This window comes from Ostrea edulis, chromosome 7 (assembly GCF_947568905.1).
Source record: "Ostrea edulis chromosome 7, xbOstEdul1.1, whole genome shotgun sequence".
NCBI lineage: Eukaryota > Metazoa > Mollusca > Bivalvia > Ostreida > Ostreidae > Ostrea > Ostrea edulis.
The window spans coordinates 76189473-76202403 of NC_079170.1; the positions used below are offsets into that span (position 1 = coordinate 76189473).

At 36.6% G+C, this 12931-nt stretch overlaps 1 protein-coding gene across 1 annotated transcript in view; it reads right to left on the minus strand.

The window, feature by feature from the left end:
- Positions 1-2836: 2836 nt before the first annotated feature.
- Positions 2837-12931, minus strand: part of LOC125653136 (intraflagellar transport protein 122 homolog) — a 34879-nt gene continuing 24784 nt past the window's right edge. The window contains exons 21-28 of the mRNA XM_056145359.1: positions 12173-12270; positions 11810-11910; positions 11149-11314; positions 8385-8496; positions 7402-7530; positions 6856-6941; positions 6073-6237; positions 2837-3198 (exon numbers count right to left, since the gene is read on the minus strand). Of these exons, the coding sequence (XP_056001334.1) occupies positions 3118-3198; positions 6073-6237; positions 6856-6941; positions 7402-7530; positions 8385-8496; positions 11149-11314; positions 11810-11910; positions 12173-12270 (938 nt within the window). The 3' untranslated portion in view covers positions 2837-3117. The remainder of the gene's footprint in view (positions 3199-6072; positions 6238-6855; positions 6942-7401; positions 7531-8384; positions 8497-11148; positions 11315-11809; positions 11911-12172; positions 12271-12931) is intronic.

Consider the following 12931-nt stretch of genomic DNA (forward strand, 5'->3'; position numbering starts at 1 on the left):
GTACAGGGAAATGCGAGCCCCATTTTATTTTCGCCCTTGTTTAAGACTGGGTGAAACAGCTTTCTCTCTTATCCCTCTACGAACACAATTAAAGAAATACTATCCAATGAATTACAGAACACGGGAATATACGGACCACACTCTGCTGTTCTAAACTACATACACTGGCGGATTTAAGGGGGGTGCAGCCGGCAAATTGTAATCTCTTGTTTAGCAAAATGTAAACGATAACAGAAGCAATAATTTCTTCCACTCTCGGAGAAACAAATTATAAAACCTTTTGATTTATTGAATTACTTTTATTGTTCAAAAACAAAATTTGCGTCAATTTATTAATTTCACCTTATTAAAAATGACAGAAAATAGTAAAAATTACTGCATAGGAGACGTATTTCAAGCCCTATAAATTTGTAAAATCCAGGAGCTTTGCTCCCTCACCAGGGCTTTGCTCTGGACCCACTCTGGGCCTCAAGGTGACTCCCAGATCCCCTGCCTCATTAAGAATCCCCCCCCCGCAATTCCTGGATCCGCCACTGACATCTATCTCGAATTATACGTCATCGTTGGAAGATGTGCACGACAATAGCTCTGAGGAAGAGCAACATTTATCAAACAAAAGTAATCCGTGTATTTGGAGTTTTCCACTCTTTCTTTCTCTGTTATTATTAACAATGGGTATAAAAAGTAACCTTTTTGGCAAAGTATATTAGACATTGACATCTATGGAAAATTTACAACAAAATCATGGATTTAATGTGTAATTTATGAGCCAAGTGGCTTGACTAAGTTCACTTAACGTGTAAAATGAACTCTGAATTCCATTTTGAATCAATTCCCAATAGCACCCAATTCTAAGTTTGATGTGAAAACAATCCTTTTATTGCATGCACCGATAGAACCTTCAGTGGCGGATATAGAGGAAGTACGGGGGTGGTTATGTACCTCGCACACATCCCCTTTTTGGTTAAACTTTTAAAAAAAAAAAAGTGTGTGGGGGGGGGGGGGATTTGGGAGGAAAACATGCAAACATGGGCAATAACACACACACAGCCTGAAATTATTGAATTAATGCGCGCATCAATTCAATTATTGTTCTCGTCAACTCAATTGATGCGCGCATCAATGTGGTGGAATTATTGCTCGCTAAATTTAATTTGGAGCTCGATATAAATGATTCGATGAGCTCTTTTGATTCAATTGAAGATACCTTTTAATTGTGGATATGTTGAATTGAAAATATCTCTAAATATCGAGTTGCTCTCTCTCTCTCTCTCTCTCTAAAAGAATTATTACGCACATCAATTGAATTAATATCATTAATTCAATTGAAGACAGCAATAATTCACTTATTGCGCGCATTAATTGAATTATAGCGCGCATCAATCCAATTGTTGATACATTCCATTCATTTGAAGAGAGCAATAATTCAATCATAATATGCATCAATTCAGCATAATACATGTACTTAATGCTATCAACAACCGCCGAGGTGGCGGAGAGGTTAGAGCGTTCCCCCCGCATGCGGGAGGCCGGGGTTCGAATCCCGTCCGCGAAAGATCTAAGTCGTTAAAACAGGTAGTGACAGTTCCATCGGCATCAGGTATGAATGTCACGGGTCCTCGGAGATGACAGTAGGTGTGGCACGCTAAAGAAACCTCACTGCTCAATGGCCATAAGCGCTGAGCATAGGCCTAAATTTGAAGCCCTTCACCGGTCTTGGTGACGTCTCCATGAGTGAAAAATTCGCGAGCGAGACGTTAAGCAAGATACAATCAATCATAATGCTATCAACAATTCAATTAAAGCGCGCGAAAATTCAGAATTGAAGATATCATTAACAATTTAAAGGTAATTTTAATTGAATTGTTACATGCATCAAATGAATAGATGGTATATTCATATACAATGTAATTTTAGAGATACCTTTAATTGTTTGAGTTGTTAATTTGGCACTCCATATTGAAGACAGATGTTATACATAATGAAGACAGATGTTATACTGACAATGGTATGATCTTGTCACCGTAAACTCGTGTCGTGTTTTGAACTCGCTAAATAGTCAAAATTGCATGTACGATGATATATCCACATCTCAACGCCCCTTTTCATTAAAAGCAATGTTTGCGTTTAAACTCAAAGTGCTTAATCACAAACTTTTGCGTTTAAACGCAAAAAATTTGCATTTAAATTATTGCATTTAGACGCAAAAAAAATAATCTTTCTATGTACTTGTCACAACAGGCCTCCGTGGGGATCAGTATTGAACCAGTAAATATTTAGTTGTAGCATCCTGCGCAGTTGTGCTCAAAAGTTCTCTAAGTTGTACAATTGTTTTGGTCTAGTTTATACATGCCATATTTTTTACTACTCATCACATCAGACGACACATTTTTGTTCTCGAGTGCACATTTGTGACTTGTCAGTTTGAAGTCATATTTTGTCAGTACTTTTACATGTATTTAACTTATTTAGAGTGTTACTTAGAAATTGATTTTACATTGTGTTAATACATGTACCTGTTTTAATAATTCTTTACGGTGTTATCGTTTTCATTAAATCAAGGCAGACGGATATACATTTCTCTTCATCCTCTTTCTAATTATTTCTATGACATTAATTCACTTCCTCTTGAACACATATATCTCAGAAGCAGTTGATCAAATGCTATCCTAACGTTCCATTATGAATGACTAAATGACGCCATTATGAATTACTAAATGACGTCATTATGAATGACTAAATGACGTCATTAACTGTTTGATGATACAGAGTACAGCTTTTATTTATATTGTAATAATCCACTGAAAATTTCGTCATAAACAAATAACTATAAACCTTTCCCTTTCATCACATTTATTACATAAAATTCATGTATAAATAACTCGAGATGCAAGACATATAGAAAACATCACAGGATTGCCAAGTTTGTGTACAGAGATTTGGACGGTTTGTCGGTGATAGCGCGGAGGATGAGCACGAAATTTAGAGGGATGCATTGACTTAAAGTAATGAACTACACAGTTTCCTAGGTCCTCATTTGTTGGTCGTTTGTTTCCATCACATAAAATGTGTATAATGATGTCCACTGCCATCTCCTTCTCATAAAACACCCGTCCTTCAGTCCTCAAGGTTACTTCTGCAGAAAGGACAATGGCCTTTTTGTAGATACTGAAGCTCGAAGTCATCGGTATGGAACAACTGCAAAGGCAGAAAACAAGCTCAAAGTTAGCAGACATCTGCAAAGGCAGAAAACAAGCTCAGTTATCCAACAACCGTAAATAAAAACTAGCTCAAAGTTATCAGAGTGTTAAAAACCATAAACAGAAAACAAGCTCAAAGTTATCAGACAACCGTAAACAAAAACTAGCTCAAGTTATCAGACAACCGTAAAAAGAAAACTAGCTCAAAGTCATCAGACAACTGTAAACAAAAACTAGCTCAAAGTTATCAGACAACCATAAACAAAACTAGCTCAAATCATCAGACAACTGTAAAAAGAAAACTAGCTCAAAGTCATCAGACAACCGTAAATAAAAACTAGCTCAAATCATCAGACAACCATAAACAGAAAACTAGCTCAAAGTCATCAGACAACTGCAAAAAGAAAACTATCTCAAAGTTATCAGACAACCGTAAAAAGAAAACTAGCTCAAAGTCATCAGACAACTGTAAAAAGAAAACTAGCTCAAAGTTATCAGACAACCGTAAAAAGAAAACTATCTCAAAGTTATCAGACAACTGTAAAAAGAAAACTAGCTCAAAGTTATCAGACAACCATAACAAGAGGCCCATGGGCCACATCGCTCACCTGAGTCACCTTGGCCCATATCTGAAGACTTTCCATATATATTTGTATGTAAAACCTTAGTCCCTATTATGTCCCAAACTACCCTTTGCAAACTTGAATCTACACTACGTCAGAAAGCTTTCATGTAAATGTCAACTTCTTTGGCCCAATGGTTCTTGAGAAGAAGATTTTTAAAGCTTTTTCCTATATTTGTATGTAAAACTTTGACCCCCCCCCCTCCCACTTGTGGCCCCATCCTACCCCCCGGGGGCCATGATTTGAACAAACTTGAATCTGCACTATGTCAGAAAGTTTTCTTGTAAATATCAGCTTTTCTGACTCAATGGTTATTGAGAAAAAGATTTAACTATATATTTGTATGTAAAACTTTGATCCCCCTTGTGGCCCCATCCTACCCCCGGGGGCCATGATTTGAACAAACTTGAATCTGCACTATGTCAGAAAGTTTTCATGTAAAAATCAGCTTTTCTGGCTTAGTGGTTCTTGAGAAGAAGATTTTTAAAGATTTTTCGTATATATTTGTATGTAAAACTTTGATCCCCTATTGTGGCCCCACCCAACCCTCCCGGAGCCCATGATTTGAACAAACTTGAATCTGCATTATGTCAGGAAGCTTTCATGTAAATCTCAGCTTTTCTGGCTTAGTGGTTCTTGAGAAGAAGATTTTTAAAGTTTTTCCCTATATATTTGTGTGCAAAACTTTGATCACCCCCTTGGGGCCCCATCCTACCCCCGGGGGCCATGATTTGTACAAACTTGAATCTGCATTATGTCAGAAAGTTTTCATATAAAAATCAGCTTTTCTGACTCAGTGGTTCTTGAGAAGAAGATTTTAAAAGATTTTTCCTATATATTTGTATGTAAAACTTTGATCCCCTATTGTGGCCCCATCCGACCCCCGGGGCCCATGATTTGAACAAACTTGAATCTGCATTATGTCAGGAAGCTTTCATGTAAATCTCAGCTTTTCTGGTTCAGTGGTTCTTGAGAAGAAGATTTTTAAATGACCCCACCCTATTTTTGCATTTTTGTGATCATCTCCCCTTTGAAAGGGACATGGCCCTTCATTTGAACAAACTTGAAAGCCCTTCACCCAAGGATGCTTTTGGCCATGTTTGGTTGAAATTGGCCTAGTGGTTCTGGAGAAGAAGTCGAAAATGTGAAAAGTTTAACAGACAGACAGACAGATGGACAGACAGACAGACGACGGACAAAAAGCGATCAGAAAAGCTCACTTGAGCTTTCAGCTCAGGTGAGCTAAAAAAAAACAAAAAAACAAACAAACGAAAAAACAAAAAAATTTGACCCCCTATTGTGGCCCCATCCGACCCCCGGGGGCCATGATTTTAACAATTTAGAATCTGCACTACCTAATAAAGCTTATCTATAAATTTCATCTTTTCTGGCCCAGTGGTTCTTGAGAAGAAGATTTTTTAATGATCCTACCCTATTTTTACCTTTTCTTGATTATCTCCCCTTGTAAGGTGGCCTGGCCCTTTATTTTAACAATTTAGAATTCCCTTTACCTAAGGATGTTTGCTTGAAATTGGCCCAGTGGCTGTTGAGAAGAAGTTGAAAATGTGAAAAGTTTACAGACGGACAGACGGACGGACGCCGGAATACGGGTGATCAGAAAAGCTCACTTGAACTTTCAGCTCAGGTGAGCTAAAAAGAAAACTATCTCAAAGTTATCAGACCACCGTAAATAAAACCTAGCTCAAAGTTATCAGACAACCGTACACAGAAAACTATCTCAAAGTTATCAGACAACTGTAAAAATAAAACTAGCTCAAAGTCATCAGACAACCGTAAACAGAAAACAAGCTCAAAGTTATCAGACAACCGTAAATAAAAACTAGCTCAAAGTTATCAGACAACCGTACACAGAAAACTAGCTCAAAGTTATCAGACAACTGTAAAAATAAAACTAGCTCAAGGTTATAAGACAACCGTAAAAATAAAACTAGCTCAAAGTTATCAGACAACCGTACACAGAAAACTAGCTCAAAGTTATCAGTGTTAAAACTGTAAACAGGAAACAACCATATACAGAAAATGTCAAAGCTGAAATTCATTAGTATGGAACGGCTGTTTACAAAGCAAACGAGCTCAAATCATTAGTGTAGAACAACTATAAACACAGATTTAAGAATGTCGTTTGACACCATATATCTACTCTACAGCGATGTTTATTTGTTATGTTTGAGAATGTTTAGATGATGTGAACATTGTGTTCTGTTTATTTGTTATGTTTGAGACATTACCTTGTTACATTTAGAACATTGTGTTATGGTGACATCTGGCAGTAGGGACCTGAAGAACTGATATCTCAGTGGTTTGGGCCACTTCAGGATGTAAACGTCCGACCTAGATAATGTCTGTATGTTCGATCTCGTCACAACCACAGGCCGAAATTCTGTCTCTCCTTGCTGGAAAGCAAAGCATACACTATTATTTCTCTCTCGGAAACATTCAGAACTTCTAAGCATAATTATACCCATTGATTTTAATATCAGATAGATTAATACTAAGGCTATAATGATTTATCATCATCAAAATCAATGTTTCATTATACATTTCATATTGTTTCATAACAATACATCTACCTCGATACCATTTGTATCATGATCGTCATCAACAGAATCATTGCACCATTATAGTGTATTACTTCACATAACTTGACTTTATTTTGCAGCCAACAAGTCTATTCAAACATTGAACAAACATGACAAATACAATCTCCTATCTTCGTGGCTAAACTTTCATTAGAATTTAAAACCAAATACCAGGAAGTAAGGATCCAGATTGAGGTTTCACTAAACGTATCAATAGGTGTATCATGAGTACTTCAGCATTATCTAATTAATATGTCGGTATATCGTCCCAGTCCTAACTAGAGATCATTAAGATGCAAGCTTTGTGACATTATTTGCCAAGTTCAAGATCCATAACTCTTTCAGAAACAAGTAGCAAAAAAAAGTTTGTATTGAGATAAGGCGAGTAAACACCTTCACAATGTCTCTTGATTCGAGATGATCAATACTTACATCGAAGGTCATGAGCTTGGCTGAGAATGGGTCCTCTTCCTCCGGTTCCTCCTCATCAGCCTGACCTAGTCTCAGAGTCTGGGCATCTGCAGGGCAGTCAAGGGAAATAACTCTTAATGTAATACATGTCATCAAAAAGATTACGAAATCAAAAAGATTCTGTACATGAGGAAAACATTAAAACTGATATTGATTGACTTTTTATGTTGTATCACTGATTCAAACAACTCCACAAATTAGTTCTCGTCTTAAAAAAGGAAACAATTTTTTTAAGTTGTGGTAGTAAATTTTGATCAAAATAGCATTACTTTTGGATGGTATTTTGTTCTAGTTTTGGGTGGTATTTTGTTTTAGTTTTGTGTTGTATTTTCTTTAAATTTTGGGTGTTATTTTATTTTCCAGTGTTATTTTGTTTTAATTGCAGGTGGTATTTTGTTAGAGTTTTGGATGGTATTTTATCTATAATTATTGGGTGTTATTTTGTTTAATTTTTGGGTGGTATTTTGTCAATTTCCGGGTGGTATTTTGTTATTGTGATAAGGATACGCCCAATGCGTCCCTCCTTCCAGCCCCGGTCCTCCTTCTTCTCTTTAGGTATAGAGAGGTCCAATATCTGTACAGCTTCCTCATCCGTCAGACTGCTGTCCAGAACAAACTCCACCAGGGGGAGCACCTCTGTACAAAAAACAAAACAATACTGAATATGTTAACAATCATCTGCATCTCATTCTCAGAGAGAGAGAGAGAGAGAGAGAGAGAGAGAGAGAGAGAGAGAGAGAGGATGAAGATGATTTAATAAAATGATTCTATAAGGATCTCTGAAAATTTCTTCTTACAAATTTATCAGAAACTTGGTTACAGCAGACACTTTTGGTGTTGTAAAAGATTTAAGATTTAGTGGCCAACATTTACAGTATACAAGATGACCAGGAGTACACATGAATATTGTACACTCGTTTTCAAGTTAGGCCTCAAAATTGTAGTCAAAGATTGATATGTATAAATGCATTCAACAGAGCTACACTGCACATGAGCTTTGCATACTTTGTGGAAGTGAATACAAATATTCCGACTTACAGACCCTACTCCATGCACCATATTCAATCTATCTATTTAATGAAGCATCACGGTTTCCTTACTTTCACTTTCCATGGTTGTGTCAAACCACAAAATCAAATAATTAAAGCACAGCCTAACTTTCCTCAAAAATACAAATCAATAAAATTTATTTCATTTTGTCAAATCCCCAAATTTGATGGCCACAATTTTTTTTTTATAAAACCACAGCAATTCACAGTCTGAAGGTCTAGCATTCAATATGGTAAATGAAAAGTAAAAGTACCCAACAGAGATTGGGGATGTGGGGCCTGTTGAGAGCATGGGCTCACAGACTACCTGGATAGATATGGGATTTGGGGATGTGGGGCCTGTTGAGGGCATGGGCTCACAGACTACCTGGACAGATATGGGATTTTGGCAAAATTGGGAACATTGGCATCTCTCATCAAAATATCTTAACACACACTCACCAAATGAGACGAACGAGTGGACGAACGGCTGTCTGCAGTTGACACAGCAGTTTCCACCATTGTTCAGGAGAGGGTTGGTTGTAGAGCAGCGATAACACATAGGTAAGAGTTCCTGTAAACAAACACAAAAATCGTTACACCTCTGTCTTACGACATCAATAAACACATACATGTAGGTAGGAGTTCCTGTAAATAAACATGAAAATCGTTACACCTCTGTCTTACAACATCTATAAACACATAGGTAGGAGTTCCTGTAAATAAACGCAGTAAATCGTTACACCTGTCTTACGACATCTATAAAAACATACAATGTACATGTAGGTAGGAGTTCCTGTAAATAAACATGAAAATCGTTACACCTCTGTCTTACGACATCTACGAACACTTTGTAACAAGGGAAAATGGTATCACATTTACTGGATACATTACATTGTATTCCTGTAAATAAAATGTGATTCTAAGTACCTACTGTCTTCACATTATACATGATCTTTATTCGTATTTGTCTCTGATCATGGAGCACCCTGTACCCCTGCTGGTAGGAGTAAAGAAGACAATGAGGGGACATATATGTATTGTAGGGGTGGGACGATACCCTTTCTAGCCGATCCGATACGCATCACAATACTTGACACATGATACGATACATATCGCGATACTTTGCTTATCAATAAAAAGTAGGAAAAAAGGATTTCAAATTTATTCACTTCAAAACAAAACATAGAAAATGTCACTCGGTTCAGTTAGCTACTTGAGTAAAATAAAATAAATATCACAATGCTCCAAACATCTTGCAAATAAGTTGTCTTATTGATGTTGCTTACAACGTTTTCCCTTTCGTAAACTGGCCAGCCAAACCAATCACATACATGTACCCCTGACTTGCTTCCAGTCGGTTTTGTTAACATCATGTAGTCTGCCATCTTTTTAGTTGTTCTACTTTCATTTTCTGTTAGACGGACTAATAATACCTGACTTGTAATGTTCAGATATTTTTTGAAAATGATATAACAGGTATCATCATTCCATTGACATGTGTATCGATCCGTATATCGCCAAGATGAATATCATGATGCATCGGTGCACCGATGGATCATCCCACCTCTAATGTATAATTGTATTCTGATCCCTGAGGGGTATTATATGTATTGTACTCGGATCCTGAGGGGGTATTATATCTAAATGTGTGTGTATGAGAAGAAGGGGCAGATTTTCATAACCTCAACCACCCATGAAAAAACCATTTTCAATTTCATCTACATTCAAAATTTCCCAAATTTTATACAACAAGAGATGTTTGTAAAACACATATGCCCCCCATGGTGCAAAATTGAAAAGGGTTATACATACACATCATTTAATTGATAGTAGTATCATCAATTCAAAATATTGAGCAGGCAATATCTTCCTACAGCTGTATGTCAAGAGTGAATTGACCATGTGACCTAAAAATCAATAGGGGTCATCTACTCCTTATGCTGTACCAGTGTACCAAGTTTGGTGTCAATCAAGCAAATAATTCTTAAAATATAGGAGACAGCATATTACTATGTCCAGTTCAACAATTGACTTTTGACCTCAAAATCAATATGGGTCATCTTCTGCTGAAGATGTACCAGTGTACTAAGTTTGATGTCTGTCAAGCAAAAGGGTTATCAAGATATTGAGCACACAGTATATTCCAATGTCTAGTTTGACCCTTGACCTTTGATCATGTGACCTCAAAATCAATAGGAGTCATCTTCTCCTGAAGATATACCAGTGTACTAAGTTTGATGTCTGTCAAGCAAAGGGTTTTCAAGATATTGAGCAGACATTATATTCTTATGTCCAGTTTGACCCTTGACCTTTGACCATGTGACCTCAAAATCAATAAGGATCATCTTCTCCTGAAGATGTACCAGTGTATGAAGTTTGATGTCTATCAAGCAAAGGGTTCTCAAGATATTGAGCGGACAGTATATTCTAATGTCCTGTTTGACTCTTGACCTTTGACCATGTGACCTCAAAATCAATAGGGGTCATTTTCTTCTGAAGATGTACTGGTGTGCCAAGTTTGATGTCTGTCAAGCAAAGGGTTCTCTAGACATTGAATGGTCAGTATATTCCTATGCCCAGTTTGACCCTTGACCATATGACCTCAAAATCAATAGGGGTCATCTACTCCTTAGGATGTACCAGTGTGCTAAGTTTGATGTTTTTCAAGCAAAGGGTTCTCAAGATATTGAGCGGACATTACATTCATATGTCCAGAGTAGAATGACCCTTGACCTTTGGACCTGAAAAACACTAGGGGTCCTCTTCTACTCATAACCAACCTACATATGAAATATCATTATCATCAAGTGAATGGTTCTCAAGATATTGAGCGGACAACACATGGTCTACAGACCGACAGTTGCAAAACAATATGCCCCCTCTTTTTCAAAGGGGGGCATAATAAAACTAACTTGTTAAACACAAAACTGAATGAAAAAATGACACCAAATAGTAAATGCCTTTACAGATCACTCTGACACTCACAGCAAAAACAAATTTCATAATACTGAGGGGCGTTCTGAACACAAATCTTGTGACAAATGCAAGAAGAAACATGCCTCAAGTTACAATCTCGTACACCTGACCACAGACAAATCTCGTACACCTGACCACAGACAAATCTTGTACACTTGACCACAGACAAATCTCGTACACCTGACCACAGACAAATCTCGTACACCTGACCACAGACAAATCTCGTACACCTGACCACAGACAATACCTCTGAGTCCTGGAATGCCTTGGACCGGATCATCACACTGCCCACGTCGACCGCTTCCTGAAAGCGACTGGGAATCCTCATAGATTGTAACTTCTCGTACGCGTAACGGGCCAACTTAAAAGCCCCCAAGTTCTTACTCTGTTTGGCCAACGCATACAACGTCCCTCTGTGACATCATTAAGGATTACATCACTTGGTCAATTAATTTTTACAGCTATTCCATTATGCATGTAATTAGCAGTAAATTAATCTATACAGCCATTTCAATATGCATGTAATTTGCAGTAAATTAATTTATACAGCTATTCTAATATGTAATTGGCAGTAAATTAATATATAAGGCTATTTCAATATGTAATTGGCAGTAAATTAATCTATACAGCTATTTCAATATGTAATTTGTAGTCTGTACAATACTATCTCTGCGCACATCCTGGTGGGTAAGATAAAAGTATTTACCAGTGATGAAAAGAATTGAGTGAGTTCTACCGAATGCTTTGTAACTGGTCTAGATTTCCTCTGACATTGATTTTGTAATCATTAACTACACAAAGTGTAATTGGTCTAGATTTCCTCTAATATTTGTAATCCTTAATTACACAAAGTGTAACTGGTCTAGATTTCCTCTGACATTTGTAATCATTAATTACACAAAGGATACACTTTGGAGATTCCGTGCGGGATACCACCCTGGCTCATGCGCAGTAAGTACCGGGAAATGTTGAATAGGGCCTCCGGTAAATGTGACGTGAAAGGCTCATCCTGCAATTAAAAAACAACTGACATCTGACAGGAAACAATGACACAGGAAGTATTGACGGAATTTAATGTGATACAAGTTCTTCTTTTCAATGGTAAAACGCACAATTTCATATAATGGCTGAAATATTGCCAAAATGGCGTAAAACTGTTATCAACAAATCAATCATTTAATTTTGTAATGGAAGCTTCTCAGTGGACAATGAGAATTTTTTTCGTCACATTCTGATTTGAGTTCCGACATTTTCCCTAAGGCTACACTTACCGTGTATCTCTGAATGGAATGATAAGCATAATACATGTCTGCCTTTCTCTGAAAGTCTTGGAACTTTGCCAACATTTCTTCCCGCTTGTCTGAATCTTCTGTAAGAGATAACACCACATTTCTTCAATTAAATTTAGCTTTAATTCATAATTATGACAGAAGAAGCACATTCTGCTCTTAAATCTAAAAGTGAGCCCAATTTTCATCTAAAGCCATGAACAGAACTTTAACCTTTTTTTTACGAGGCATAGACATGCATATAAAGTATATATCATATGGACAACAAATAATTCATAATTTTTCGTTTTTCTAAATTATATGAAAATTAATATAAATCTATTCTTTAATTTGCAATCAGAAATCAGAACACGATAAGAAAGAGTTTAATACAATTTTCAAAATTTCAAAAGAGCAGTGATCAGAAGCTGTAATAAAATAACAACATGAAACACACACAAAAAAATACAATCATTACATACATACACATTAATATTCAAAACGACAATTAAGTTTTTATTTCACAGGCTTGTAATTGGATAACTTGTTTATCACACACCAGAATCAGAACTGTGCAATTTTAGCAAACAAACAAGTGAAAGGAAAAGTCTTTTTTAAAATCATTTCTAACGAAATGTTCAAGATTTCACACACATAGGGGTGATATCAAATCAAAATACTATAATCTCTTGTATTTTGTGCAGTGGTTTTAAGTTTACAATATGGAATACAATGTGTGATGTTTAACAAGTCATACCATTG